The sequence below is a fragment of the Rhea americana genome, unplaced genomic scaffold, assembly GCF_003343005.1.
Source record: "Rhea americana isolate MKP2758 unplaced genomic scaffold, rheAme1 scaffold_83, whole genome shotgun sequence".
Classification (NCBI taxonomy): domain Eukaryota; kingdom Metazoa; phylum Chordata; class Aves; order Rheiformes; family Rheidae; genus Rhea; species Rhea americana.
The window spans coordinates 1,538,184-1,553,797 of NW_028187012.1; the positions used below are offsets into that span (position 1 = coordinate 1,538,184).

The 15,614-nt window shown below is 39.0% G+C and overlaps 1 protein-coding gene across 2 annotated transcripts in view; it reads right to left on the bottom strand.

Moving 5' to 3' along the window:
- The window catches only part of FBN2 (fibrillin 2), a 183,219-nt gene extending 167,686 nt beyond the window's left edge, over positions 1-15,533 (bottom strand). For both annotated transcript variants that reach the window (XM_085323252.1, XM_085323251.1), the window contains exons 1-5: positions 14,762-15,533; positions 13,712-13,794; positions 9,885-9,983; positions 9,439-9,534; positions 6,724-6,819 (exon numbers count right to left, since the gene is read on the bottom strand). In XM_085323252.1, coding sequence (XP_085179378.1) covers positions 6,724-6,819; positions 9,439-9,534; positions 9,885-9,983; positions 13,712-13,794; positions 14,762-14,988 — 601 coding nt within the window. In that variant the 5' untranslated portion in view covers positions 14,989-15,533. The remainder of the gene's footprint in view (positions 1-6,723; positions 6,820-9,438; positions 9,535-9,884; positions 9,984-13,711; positions 13,795-14,761) is intronic.
- Positions 15,534-15,614: the final 81 nt, after the last annotated feature.

Sequence of the window (15,614 nt, forward strand, 5' to 3'; positions counted from 1 at the left end):
GATAAAAACATCAGACTGAGCCTCAGGAAATTTGCTCGACTGCTAAGCCTGCAGAAGCCTTCCTGCTCAGCCTTCAACAAGCAACAATCTTGCTGTGCCTCTGCCTTCTGGGGGCAGGCGAAAGATGGCAATAATGCTCCCTTTGTCTAGTTCGCTCTTCAGAGCAGGGACCCGCCTGCACCCCCCCACACACACACATCCAGTCCCACATAATGAACCTCTATTTCAGTGGTCCGTTTCTTTGGTCTCTTCTGTTTTACCTCATCTACTACATATTTTAACACTTTTCACGAACATGCTTTTTGCTTCCCCCCATCTCTTTCTCTTCACTACTGATTAACTTCTCCATCCTATTATACTCTTGAAGAAAATCTTTTTTTTTTCTTTCTTCTTCCACTGAACTTAGATCTAAGATCACCAATATTTCACCTGCAAGGGGAGGGTCAGATGAAGGCAACAGATCTTGAATTTAAGGTGATGCTGCATGTCTATTTTCCTACATCAGATAATGAACCTCTGTTTCAGTTACATTCTCTGTCCCTCACTGTGTCACATCAGGCTTCTCTCCACATTCACTATCCTCTGCAACATCCTGTTTCTCCAGCCACAGGGCCCCTTCACTTACTTTGTCTGGGTCTCTCCTAGGAACATTTAAATTGCACAGGCCAAGTTCCCGTAGGCACTGCAGAGCAGGTGTAAGAAATACTGCCTTGTACAGAGAAAGGTTACTACCTACTGGTTAACTGCACCTGCAGAAATTCTTACCTATCCGCCCTGTAAGAATGCAGTCAGAGGCAGGTACCCCAATCACTGATTTCCTTCATCTGTTACAACAGATGAGCTGAGCTTCTTCGATGGGCAGAAATGCCAAAATTCTGACAGCCCAGACAGGGTGGCCAGACTCTTTTACTGGGAATACCAACCAAAATGTTGGGGCAAGACAGATTAACAGCTGTTTTCCTGAGAACAGCCAAAAGCTCCCCCCATTTCAAAAGTTCCTGCCTTTTATTCAATTATTGTATTTCTAATTTTAACTCTTTTCTCACCTGCCCAAACTTATATCTTTGTGTTCCTCTAATGTCCTTTCCCTTCTTCTAAAGGATGTTCTTCCCAAGCTCGGCAGGCATTTCTGCTCAGTCCAAAACCTTTTGCTTGCCACCGTATTATAAGCCAACCGACCAAACACTCCTGCACAGAGCAAGTAGCACTGTTCTTTCCCCTTCTACATAGGAGGAAGGCAAATTTAAAAYAGCGATAGGATTCTCCTTCCCCCCAGCATCTTCCTCCCATGACAACGAGTGAAGCACCCCACAAACTACTGCTCGTGCGCAGAAATACAAACATCATTTGCTCATACAGACAGTTTTGAGAAAGTCAAAGGAACTGGTTATGTTAGAAAAGACTACCCTTATGCACACGTAGGAGATGAGGGCTCATTACAATCAATGTTTTTCTTTTTTCTTCAAATATTTTTCAGTGTATAAGTGGGAAAAATTTCAGCATCTACATTTTTCATTCTTTTAAACAAAATAGACAAAATCAAATGCTTAAATCTTGTGTGTTCACAAAGCAAAGAAGCTGACCACAAGATCAGGTTTTGATAGGAAATATAAGAAATTTTTAATAAATATATATACACACACACACACACACACACATATATACACACATACTTATGTACGTATATATCAGAAAAAGGCACGCAGGCACTCCAAAACAGGTTCTGCTTCTCTGTTAAACCAGCAGCAAGTCTCAAGTTAAATACTGTAATCATGCCAGTCATTAGTTACTGCTCAGCCTCCTGTCTCCAGCCCGGAAATTAGTCTGCTAGGAGCCCAGATAGCTGAACAAGCAGTCACGTTTTATCACATAACAGAGTCTAGGAGGCCAATCTGAAGGAAAGCTACATATGTTCTATATTAGAGAGAAAACACCTAATTTAAAGGAACTTAATTTACAGAACAATAAAAAGTATGCATTTAAAACATAGCAATGTAAAAAAAAAACCAAAACATAATCTCTTGTAACTGTAACGTGGTTTGCAAGGGAAGTTCACATAGCCTTTAACTATAAAATTTTAGTTCAAAAGTTATGAACCATTGCTAAACTCAGTTTAAAATTAAATTATAGAGGCCCCTTTTACTGTCAAGTATAATGAGGCACCTATTGCTGTCAAAAGATGAAGAAATCAATGCCTTTTGCATCTTGTCGTAAAACAAACTTACTAAGCTAAACGTATATATTACAAGCTACTATTGAACATTTAAGGTATCTTTTACAGATTTTTCATGTACTTCAGCTCATGTAAAGCATATAAAATTAACATTTCTAATTATTATAAAAGAAATGTTTTACAGTGATATGTAAGAACTCATAACCTTTTTTTCTTAGATATTTATGGCTTGCTATTTATATTTGGAAAGATACAGAAAACACTGTAGCTGGCAGTCACCTCCGTAAAAAGACAGTAAGAGAACTGATTATATAGCAAGGATTAGAAGACTGACCATAAGGAAAGAAGTGAAGCCTTATAAATTCATGTAATCTGATGGGTCTATTGAGCAATTTCCACAACAACAACAACAAAAAAAAAAATGGGACTTAGGTATCTGTAAAAAACAGAGATACTGCTTATTTATTTTGAAAATATTTTCATTAGTGGAGAAACTAATCCTACTAAACCTAACTACAAGATTATCACACTGCAACACCAATGTCTCAGTGAGGTGCACTTTTTCCATTAAACCTGAAAAGSACATTATTAAATATGTATATATTATTCAAAGTAAAGCACAGAACCTTACCCACAATTGGCTTCTTCATTATTCTAAAAATGTCTAGTAAGCTAAARCCACACATGAATAATTTGCCACTGTATATTACTAATTCATGCCATGATGTTTTATTGCCAAGCAAGCATGAGTTACGACTGTGTAACTGAAGTTGTATAAAGATCATAAAGCCAGAACTTTACTGACCTCGTACATCCTTCTTCATTTATTTGATTTAGCTTTATTATCCTGATATCAGGATCAAGCTGAGACAGTCTATATAACATGTAGCATAAAAGACTAGGCAAAACTTTGCTTAGTTCTGTCCACTGATGTAAAAGCAGTTGTATTTCTGTGATGATAACAGAAGCAATCTGGTCTACCACCTCCATTTTCAATAACTGAACTTGAGACTTCTAATTAAAATAACTCAGTTTCCAAATAATCATATAATGTAACTTAAATCTCATATTACTGTAACATTTTATACATGTTTTGGTAAAAAGTCTAAGACTTTCAAAGACAAATAAGGAATACAGATGCCAAAATACAGGTGTTCAAATCCATTATGTGGCTTGAATTCCAGCTTAAAGTTTTGTAATGAACTGCAAGAAAKAATTGAATGTTTTTATCTGTAACACAGCAAAAATGCAGTTGCAGTACTAGAACCTTTTAAAGAAATAAAAATATTTTGAATATAACCATCCTTATTAAAAATTAAATCATCACCACAGCCAGAGTCTGTGCTCTCCATCAGAACTAAGGTACAAACTGTAAAGCAGTCTAACATTATCCAGCATATTCAGGATCCTCTTAAAATCAATCCTAATTGCAAAGACCAGGTGGTCATTCATTTCAGTTAGAGGGCAGGTATGCATTTTACCAGGAAGACACAGATTTCTCAAAATAGCTGTAAATATTACTGAAGTTCTTAACAGAATGGTATTTCTTATTTTCTTCACCCTCATCAGAATATATCAGAACTGACCCATGAGTTCAGCTTACAAGAAGGTATTACAAAGACGATCTGCTGGATGATAGCAAAAATTAACCTAACAGTGATGAACAGAGCTCCAAATCTGGTTTTAAGAATGAAAGCTTGAATACAAGCAATTAGAGACAAAGAATCAAAATTCATCTTTTACATTTCTCTGATGCTTGTGACATCTAGTGGGTATTCAAAACAAGCCTGAAATAGCAAATAGGAATTCCTGTTTTCCCAGGAGCTGGTTAATTTACTTATTTCCTTCGTCACTATGGAAATTTGTTTCCATTTTTACAGTCAACAAACGTCTAGAATGAATGGTGCAAGATACTTTCACTACTTATATGTTATTTTGAACACTCTATCTCAAAGCTGAATTTGAAACACAGAAGTTACATAGGATTCACTTCAGAAGCCATTTCTAAACACGTAAGTGTTTGGGAGCAACCACCATGGGATTATCAAGGGCAAATCATGTCTTGTCAACCTCACTGCTTTCCAGTCACTGAGGTGACTTGTGCTGTGCACAAGGAGAGAGCAGTGGATGTTGAATACCTTGACTTTAACAAGGCTTTTGACAGAGTCTCACATAGAGAGACTGTGATTGGTGACAAGTGGGCTGAATAAGTGAGCAAGGTGGGTGAAAAGCTGGCTGGACTGCTGGGCTCAAAGAGTTGCGAGCAGTGGTGTGAAGTCCAGCTAGTGCAGCCCCTTCAGTGATTAAGACAGTGCCAATGACTGTTTGTCTTCATTAACAATGTGGACATGTGGACGACGGGACAGAGTGCACTCTCAGCAAGCTTGCTGAGGACACCGTATTGGGGGTAGCAGTCAATGCGCTGGAAGGTAGGGCTGCTATTCAGAGCGACAAGGTTAGGTTACAGAAATGGGCTGACAGGACCCTCCTAAGGTTTAACGAAAGCAAATGCAACGTGTTGCATCTAGAATGGGATAACTCCATGCAACAATACAGGCTAAGGGCCCACCACCTAGGAAGGAATTCTGCAGGAAAGGATTATGGAGGTCTTCTTAAACAACATGCTAAACACAAATCAGCAATGTGTCCTTGCAGCAAAGGCAGCCAACTGCATCCTGTACTGGATCAGTGAGAGGACAGGCAGCAGGTCCAGAGAAATTATCCCTCCCCTCTAATTGGCACTTTCAAGACTGCATCTGGAGTACTGAGTCCAGTTTTGGACTCTGCAGCCAAAAAAAAGACATGGATATACAGAAGCGAGTTTAGAGGAGGGCCACCACGCTGTTCTGGGGACTGGAGCAGTTGACCTATGAGGAGAAGCTGACAGAACTGAGTTTGTCCAGCCTTAAAAAGAGTTGACCTTTTTTGCTGTCTATAGCAATGGAAAATGGAGCCAGATTCTTCCTGCAGGTTCACAACAATGGGACGAAAGACAACAGGGACAAGTATGTACATGCAAGAGTCTGATAAGATATTAGGGAAGAAGTTTGACCATGAAGATGGTCAAATGCAGGAGCAGGTTGTCCAGGGAGGCTGCAGAATCTCCATTTGTGAAACAGTTCAAGACTCAAATGGAGATGGCCCTCAGCAACCTGATCTGATTAGACCTGTTTTGAGCAGGAGTTGGACTAGATGGTTTCTGGAGGTCCCTTCCAATCTAAATTATTTTATGACTCTAAGAAGTCTTTTTCTACTCTGAGTGGCTATCTTTTCCACTGCTGATGTGAATCAAGAATGTGATGTTAGACAAGGATTTTACATTTTCTATTAATRAAAATGAGCCCAATTTTTTAAATACTAACAATCTTTTGAACATTTTAATGGAGTAAGATAACAATGTACGCTTGTATTCTGCATTTCACACCCCTGTCACTCAGTTCTTCAGAATCCTTTTTGATGAGAACTCATACTTGCGAATACGCCAAACTGCAGAAAGACAAAGAATACTATTTCTGTTAAACTCTCAGAATCAGCTTTGATTATGGTTGACAGCTTCACGTTCAAGGACATACAATTCTTCTTATTGTTTTGAAAAGCAATCTGCAGTATATCCATTCATTAAAAAATTCTAATTAGACAGTAATTTGGGTTTCATTCATCTGCTGCACACAGAATACCTTCTATAATTATATCTAAAGTTGAGTAGCTCTACGTTGCTATTTTTCAGAAGTCTTCTTGGCTTCAAACTACAACCAGTGTTCCCCTTTATTAAAAAGCCACAAGCAAAAACATTTTTTGGGAGTGAAATCAGATTTATTCTAAATCATTACATATAGACTTTGTACCTTAAATATTTGTATGCTAACCACGTACCACTGTCAACAATAAAAATTATTCAGAATCATTAAAACTGGCTCTGTCAGTATCTCCATGCTCATTAAAGAAGGCTGACAGCTTTCCCAATATAATCTTAAAATCATATACTAATTTAGCCCTTAGTTCATAAAAGTAGTTTAAGTTAAGCCATGCTTAAGATTTTTTCATTAATAGGAACGGTTTTAGGAACTGATCTCAGGAATTATGTAACTGGTTCTTTTTTCCCCCTTCTCCTACCTCCTCCTCTAAGATACAATTACCTAGAACAAGTAACTTCACAAGATTCTCCTGAGAAAGCAAAATTATGTGAAAAATCAACTCTTCATTTAGTTACGCTTAAAGAATTCTAGCACAATCAGTAATTTTGTCCTAACATCATTTCACATAGCTGAGAGCAAAACGTAGCATTTTCACACACACTAAGTATCATAYGAACAGAATTCACAGCCTAAATTAGTTCAAGTTCCTATCAACTGTGGCATCTCTTTACTTGTCAATCTGAACTGTTGCTGCCAGACTCCAAAAGAAGACACTCTCTAAAATTTTAAATAATAAATGGTTTGTTGGAAGCTTACTGGCTCAGCAAGAAAACACAGTGCACAAAACACCTATGTGGAACATACACTATTGTACCATATACCTATCATAATTTTCTTTCTTTGTATTTCTCTTACCTCTTTCACATTGAGGACCGGTAAATCCATAAACACATGCGCAGCGATTAGGACCAATGCATCGTCCTCCATTCTGGCAGCCATTTTCACAGACAGCTGTCAGTGGGGGAAGGAAGGAGAAAAAAAAAAGAAAAAGAAAAAGTTAATGACATTTCAAAGATTCCCACGTGTGGTATTCACACGTTTTTCCTCAACTGCTCTAACTCCTCTAACTCCTTCTGGACACTAAGACTCAACTGATCTTCTTATCCACCTCCAACATCTATCAGCAATAGTAATGATTCTTCACGTCAAATTCCAGTAGTACTTGCACCTGTTTAAAAATATACTTAAGTAGAGCATCTGCTAAGAAGCTTTGGTGAATACGAAGAATTAAACAGCTGCTTGCAATAAAGATCAGACAGTTGTACACACTAGTCACAATCATAAGCACTTGTATCTATCAGTGAAGTCAACAGATAGAAACTCAAGTACTTCATGCCTGATATACATTAATTTGTGTCAAAGCTACTCAGTCACAACAGTGGCAAAGCATTCAAGAAGGGAGAACAAAAATGGCATAAGCTTTAGAGGAATCTTCATACAAACAGTAAGCAGGGAGACACATAATTCAGGTCTCAGAATAGAAATTGCTGGCCAGGAGAAGGGGTGCTTAAAGCAAGGCAGAAGAATCACTAGCTTAAAATACCTTAAAGTACCTACAAGAGCTGTCCTTCCTAAAAGATCCCAACCAGAGCTAAAACTATTTTCTTCTTGGTATAAATGCACAGTATACATAGATAGAGAAGATATTTGTCTCTTACAGTTCTGTGCATCAACACACACTATTTACCAGTGGTCTGCATTAAGCACAAAGTCTTCTTCCAAACCACTGAAATCTTCTGAATTTTTATACTATACAGGATTCCTAATTATCTTGCAAAACAGAGATAATACTGCAGGTACGTAGCTTTCCTTAAAGCAAAGTTTCACTTTTTGTGTCAAAAAGAATTTTCACAGCACCTCCAACAAAGACAGAGGAAGACACTTCATCAGCTACTTTGAAAAATACCATTATTAAAAGTTCTTTAATCAATCCCATCTATTCTGGGGCTCTTTGCTTCCAGGACATACAGCTTTGTTCAGAATTAGCACACATTCCAAATAAACATGCTTCACTGAAAGATGGTTCACTGTCTTTCAGTGGGCCTTAAAAACAGCAAAGAGAGGTTTTGGTGCAAAACTTTCTAGGCTGCTTTCCTGCTCAGGTCTCTCCAGATTACAGATAGGGTTTACAAAGTATTTGAGGACTTAGCATGAAAGAAACTCGGGAATCTAGAGATGCTAAATCTTTCAAACTGGAAATCCACGCATGCCTCCATATAGGGCAGTGGGAAACATAAAAACGTACTGTTATCTGGAAATACGATAAAGCTTTACTTCTTATCAAGAACTATAAAACTGAATTACTTTCTTCCGAGAATGCAAGTCTTATGTATGAAAAATGAAGATACTTCTGTGCATGCGTTACATTACTTAATTGACAATGACATTTAAATTTTTTAAAGTATTAGCTACAGTAGATTTAAGAAAAATAAACATTTTAGTAAAATAAATAAAAATAGATTCACTTTTTTTTAGATGCTCAAATTCATACTGTGTCTAGAAGTGAAACTCTCAATCTTACTTGAAATTTTAACTATCCTATACTCTAAGACAAATTACCACAGTTTGAACAGATTTTCTGGATTGCTTTAAAGTTTTAAGAAGCTTACAGGTTCAAACCTCTTTTCATTTACTCACTGGAAATGTGCCCCGGCTGAGAGAATTCTGGTTTTGACCTTACACTTCAAAATGAGCAGGGAGGGACCAGCAACACTTAAAAGTAAATCTGATTGTCACTTGAGTCACATTTTAGGATTACAACTATTATTTAAAATTTCAGAGAATTTCATCCAAACAGAAATAAAGTCCAAACAAGATTGCTGTCCCTCCAGCACTTGCGAAAATGACTCAGACAAAAGGATGTTCTCCAGTCTACTCAGTTCTTTGCATAGCTGCATTTATTTGTCTGTATTTCTCTCAATCTATTACCAGCAATTAATTTCTCAGCTAATTAGCAACCAGCTACCCTCAGAATACACTAGGTCTTTGAGTCTTTGGTCATCTTCCTACCTTTCGTCCTTTTTATTGTTCACTAAATTTGCATACCTTGTCAACACTATCCCACGATAGGTAGAGCTGTGCAAATAACTGACTTCTTAGCTTGCCTGCCAAACCAGAAAGCATCCAAAAGCTTGAACTGAGCCACATTCTTTTTTTTTTTCATTCAAATAGAAAACAGAGAAACATGCTATGAGCTGGTAGTTAGGCTGCTCTTCTGACATGTAAAAGCTATACTGTAAAGCAAATGAAAAATGACTGAGCTTCTAGGAGAAAAAGAGAGTGGGATGTATACTGCCACTGCCCCCAAAGGATTTTTCCAGCCAAARTTATTTGGTGAATTCAATTCCTAACTTGAATTTTGAAGAATCCAAATGCACTTTATGAATGACCTTTCTTAGACTTTCAGCTGAACACAGTGCCCAAAAACAGCACTACACCTCTCTCAGACATTTTTTTTTATGTTTCTGCATATTGACTTTTTTACTTTTCTACCCTACCTAAAATAACAAAGCTATTTTGCAGGATTTCCATCTATTTATTAACTTTATATGTGATAAGGAAGTTACTTACGCTGTCCACAGTAAGTTCCAATGTAGCCCTTCTGGCACTGACACTGATCATCTGAGCAAGTACCACCATTCATGCATCTGATACTGCACTGTTGCACTATGGTGGAACGCAGACAGGCATACATGTTAAAGTGTTAGTAACATTTCAGGAAACAAATTGGGATTAAAAAAGCATACATATATTATTACATTATATATAGATTTGCATTTAAATATGCTTATTTCCTTAAACATATAATTTTTTGTCACACAGCGCAGACATGCACATATGAATATCAATCTCCACCTGCAGAACTACTGACATACTAAAGCACAGATTACATATATTTATGCAATAATGATAAGTTATTTTTGAAGGTTTTTACATAGTAGTTATTTTTAAGTGGAAACATACAGAAATTACTTAAAAAGAAATCTCTCATGAAAATAAACACAGTAAGTCATTACCTGATTTTGATCCGCAAGTAGGTGATATTTGTCCACTTGCACAAGTACACATGTTAGGTCGGGAACAAAATCCATCACCACAGCTATTTCTACAAATTGCTGAGGAAGAATACATTTAAAAAGACAGTGATTAACAATGCCCTTAATCATAAATTACAGGAAAAAAAAAACAAAATGCGTTAATGTCTTCTCTTCAGAAAAGAATATACAATTCAAAGAATTCTCAGTTCACTGAGACAGTTAGTAGATACGTGTAGAAGCAGTAAGTTAGGTAAAGGGAACTGATACAACTGGTATCTGTGATACATACATTTAAAGACAAACAGAARGTGGCCTAATCAAATAGTAGTCTGACCAGACCACCAACTCCATTCCCAATTAGAAATGTCAGTTATTAAAAAAGCAATGTAAGAGGATTAAAATCAAAAATTTTAGACTGTAAGACCTGCAGAAAACATTAGCAGGGATCTGAGTTTTGAATGAATATAAACAGTATGGCTCATAAATCCCAGTTTACAGCATGGCCCTTTTTTTTTTAATTGTTCTTTTTAAAGGATCTTAAAGTTTTTTGTAAGATTATCCACCCTTTACACAAAACTGTCTTGTGGTAAGTCAATGCCCAAAAGCAGGGCTTGCTAGATCTTCCGTAGTTTCCCTAAATATGGCTTAATATTTCCACATTATCATTGAAATGCTAATTTTATCAAGTTCTCAGGGAAGCCTCTCCACACTATGTAATGTGTGCATAATGTGCATGCTGTTCTGCCATCCCTCTGACGCATCAGTTGCACCTTCCCTGCCCACTCACCTGTCAAGGGAGGTCCACTGCACAAAGCAACTACAGGACCAGGAAAGAGGTGAGGGCTAAATCCAGACTCTGAATGACATCCAAATGAACACAGCTAAATAATCTGGTGGATTAGCAGACACACCAAAAGAGAGCCTGAAAACGTTAAGAGCCAGTACCGTACAGGGGAGTCTCTAGAGTATGCATCTTGCAGGAGACGCTTTGAAAAGCAAATGGCAAGCAAGAAGCACACTTCCTTTGTAAATAACTCTGGAGTTTGGAGAGAATTAAATAATCCTGAAGCACATCTCCTCAAGTTCCGGGGGTTACAAGAGGAACAATTTCCTCCTGTAGAAAAGTTGCCAAGAAAATGCTGAGTGCCTAAAATACCTGTCCATACACATTAAACAAGCAGAGCTGACACCACTCCCATAATGCTTGCACCCCACCTCTGATTCAAGAAAAAGTAAGTAAATGAGATCCACTTCTCATAGGGAAGCAACCATTCTGTTGTTCCATTACAGAAATTTAAATATGCTCCCTGCAAAATTTACACGTTCCCTTTTACCCTTTTCTCACCAAACCAGAACCTCTGTATTTACACTGAACATGATAAAAATACACAAAATTTTGTAAACTTGTGTCCTCCCTGAAATCAAATGTCACATTTCTTTACCAAAGAGGTGCAGACAAACCCGTGCTAGTGGTCCACTGACACTACTCTTCTGGCAATTATCACGAGCATCAAAAACATGCAATGCGGATCATCTGCATTTGTCATTAAATTTCTCTACAACTACATCTTAAATGTGAATGCAAAAGAAGTGGAAGTTTGTGTGGTTTCATTATTTAGCTGAAATTAGAGACATACCACTGACTGATGTGAAATGCTTTTTCCATTAGCTGACTTAAAAGCGAGAAGTTGGAATCTGATTTAGAGCTCTTGACAAACACAGGGAACCAGCGTTGTTTTCCTTAAATCACTATTCAGTCCATCTTAAGACAGCTCAATCTCCTGATTTATGCAAGGTCTACACTACACATTTTTGTCAGTTTACTATCTGTTGAGGGTATAACTCTTTATCAACAGAAAGTCCTAAAACAGACGTATGCTTAAAATATGCTTCCTTCAATATAGTTTATTTTGTTTAAGGAAAAAGTAAACCTAGACAGACCTTGGCTTTTTAGATAACTAATTACTTGTAATCATAAATATCTCACAGACCACCAGCAATCATTATCATTTTATCAGCTGAAAACATTACAAAGTCAGAATGGTTTCCTATTGACCTACTACTAGTTCATTGACCTCACTCCATGAAATAATGCTTTAAAATCACCAATTACACTCAACACTAATTATAATTAATTCATCTCTACTAAGAAGTTTCTTAGCTTGTCCGTTACCCTGTGCAGGAAGCTTTAGGTAGTGAAACAGCTTAACTAGAGGAACCATCATCTCAACAAAAGTTTCACATGACTGTAGAATTTCATGCTCTTAAACCTTCACCAGAAACAAACTGAAAAGTGCCTAAGCCAATCTCACTGCTGGTCTGGCCAAATTATTCACCCTTCAAGCAGTTTAGAGAGCTGCTATTGAACTCCACTATGTTAAAAGGGAGCTAGATGCTGTCCTTTGGGCATACACATTAATAGTAAGTTTAAGGTTATTCTGGATGAGAAGTCACCTGAGTCCAAGGTCTTTAATAGGCATTATGAGACACTTTTAGGATGATTAGCAGGATTTTCAAAAGCCCCTAAATCACTCTCTCCCCTGATTTCAATCAAGTTAGATATCGCGCTGAATTTGAAAATCTCATTACATGCTAATGGCATACTTAGGCAACACAAATCCATTCAGAAACTCAGTTTTACATTAAAGTAAGGCAATACGTAAAAGATAAATACTGAATTAAACAGCCTGAGGACTTCCTACTATTCCACAGAAGTTTTGATATTCCCATCTTCCTCACTCTGAACTACGCAGCTAAACTTTACTTAGAAATACTAAGATCAACCTCAGATGAAAAGCCGTGATACCTAGCACAGATAAAAGGAATATTAGCAAGGCTTACTTTGCCATGTAAAAGGAAGAGATGTGAAGTCAATAGTCACCTTTAGGTTAAACAGATCTTGGTTTTCCTCCCATTCCTTCCCTAGTTTAGTTCTGGATGTCTGTAATACTCTTTCAAACAAACTACAAAGAACTTAATTGCTTACGCAAAGGGCAATATAATCTAGAATATAAATTCCCAACTTGAACATACTCACTGGAAAAGAAACGAGGAAAGAGTAAGATAAATAGGTACAGTTTTGCACTAAGATTCAAAGAACATAAAAAGCATGCATCCGATAACAGCTTTTATCTAACAGAGAGAAACTCTAACTTAATTTTATATTTCCTTTCTAGGTAGACAAAATTTCCTAAGCAGGGTATTCAGTAGATTTCCCTTTCTTGCCAAACCATCTCAACAGCCAGATCTGTCAGCACAGTATTTATTATGACCAGGCAGTAATCACAGTCTACATGCTTTATAGCTATTAAAACACAACTAAAAATGACAGGCAAGAGAATAAGCACCCCAGATGTAGAAAAGTTTTCCATCTGATTGTAGTTCCAAGCCTACCACAGAAGTTTCATAAAACTTCAGGTCTCATTTGCTTTAGATCAGGACATTTTAGCTTTTTAGCTTTTTTCCTGTTATTGTTGTTGATTATTTGATTKATGGAAAGATTTTTTTTTAATCTCTACTTCCCCCTTTTTCTTTTTTCTTTTTTTAATAACTAAATGGAAACATACCTCTTAGGAACACACCAAACAAAATACAACAATTTGCCAATCCTTCTATTACAGGAAATGTGGGCCAGTAAATCCATCATTTCTTTTTCTTTTTTTAATATAAGCCAAAAGACTGAACTGGCCAAATTAATTACAAGATGAATTCTCTTTTCTCATCCTAAACAGAGCAGTAGCTCAAAGAAGAATATTTGCTTCTATTAATACCCACGGGGCAGTAAAAACTTAAAGTCAGACACTTACGAACAATACATTGATTTCCTCCAGGGAGCGTTTTCCATCCAGGGCAGCAGTACGAATGGAATCTAGAGCCGCACACGTTTGGCCTGTCACATAGACACACAAATAAATACATATACTAAAATATAAATCAATGTAAACAGAATCCAAAGTTTTATGTAGGGAAGAAATCTACTGGTCACATGAAACAGAAACAGTATGGCAAAGAGGTCTAAAAAAACCCTCCTCCCCAAAGGTACAAAATCTTCCTCTGCTCTAAGTTCCAGGTCATTTTATTTTATATTAGTTCAACTGTTTAGAATAGAGAAGAGGCAGAACAGGCAACAACAGGCCTGGTGGAACTAATGAAGATACGCAGATGAGTCTGGCTCCACTTTCATATATAGTCTTGAAAGCCATACTTGAAGAATTAGCTTTATACTGCTATGACACAAGACAAGAGGGATAACTAGCCATAAAAATGAATAATTTAAATCACCTAGAACTCCCCAGCCATTAGGGAAACAAGTTTTCTGCATAGTTTCTCAGCAGAAAACAATTATGCACAATGCTTAACATGCAAAGCAAAATCTGTTAGCCTCTTCATATTATAGCATCCTTGAATGGGAAACTGATGTGCAGTATTCGTTATTTGCAATTTATGCCCACACTCCGCTAGACGCAAACAAATGACTGCTTTTACAATAGTCACACTATCAAAAAGACTGTTTCATAGCTGCAGACAAAATATGGAACTTAACTAATTACATTTCCTTAGTCATAAACTGGCTGAAAAGATAACAAGACCAAAACGCAAACCAGGGCTACAGTTTTGCAGTGGAGACAGGTTATGTGGTTGCAGGGAAGTTGCTGCCAAGAGATTGCGTGGCTAGGGAGCGGGCTCCGCAGAGGTGCCTAGAAGGGTGCCCGGGGCCCGCCAGCCTGGAAGGGCTGCGTGGAAGCAGCTGTGGGCAGGAGTTAAAGAGGTTCAGAGCTGCTTAGGAGTGGCGGCGCAGACCGGGCAGGCGCCGGCGGGTTGCGTGGGGGTGCGGGCGCAGCGCGGTGCTTTCCTACCCCCGGAGCACATCCTGCTGTCCTCGCCGGCGGACGCGGCCGGCGGCGGCGGCGCTGCCTGCCCCTTCCTCCCGGTATTCCGCGGCGGGGTAGATGCCGCCCGCTCCTCCCGCAGGGCGGACCTGCTGCTGCTGCTTTTGTTGCCCGGCTGCTCCCTGCGCCCAGAGCGCTACGCAGCCCAGCCATAGGAAACAGGGCTGCACGCAAAGCCACCGCCGTCTCCCCATCCTGCAGCTGGCCAGATGGAAAGCGGAGGACGAGGAGGGGGAGGTGGACGGGGAGAAGGGAAAAGGGCTGCCACTCCTGCCCGCCTTCAGCAAGCAACGCTCGGCGGCCGGGGGCGGCCGTCCGTCTGCTCCGCTCCCTCTTCTTGGGCAGACTTCAGCAGATCAAACTCTTTCTTCTCTCTTCCCCAGCCCGCCCTGCCGCGAAAGCCTTCAGCGGGACACGGTGATACCAACAGCGGGGTCCACGTTGCATCCCCCCCCTCCTCTCTCTCCAAAGAGAGGAGAGGAAAAAAAAAAAGGCGGTTTGGGATTTTCTCCCCCTCTGCGAAAAAAAGGAAACCCAACAGAACCACGCTGAATTTCGCGATTAAAAAAAAAAGAATAAAATAATTAATAATTAACAATAACTACGGCCAAAAGAAGAACTGTGCCGAGAAGGACTAAGAGGAGAGCAAAAATCCCTGCCAAGTACGAGGAGGCGGTTTTACAGCTGGCTCGCGGTGCGGGAGAAGCGCGGCGGCGGAGGCGGGCCGGTGCCTGCTGGCCGGTGCCGCGGCAGCGCCGCGAGCCGGGGGGAGGGGGCTAAGGGCGCGAGGCGGCGCCACCGCCGCCTCTGTCACCGCGGG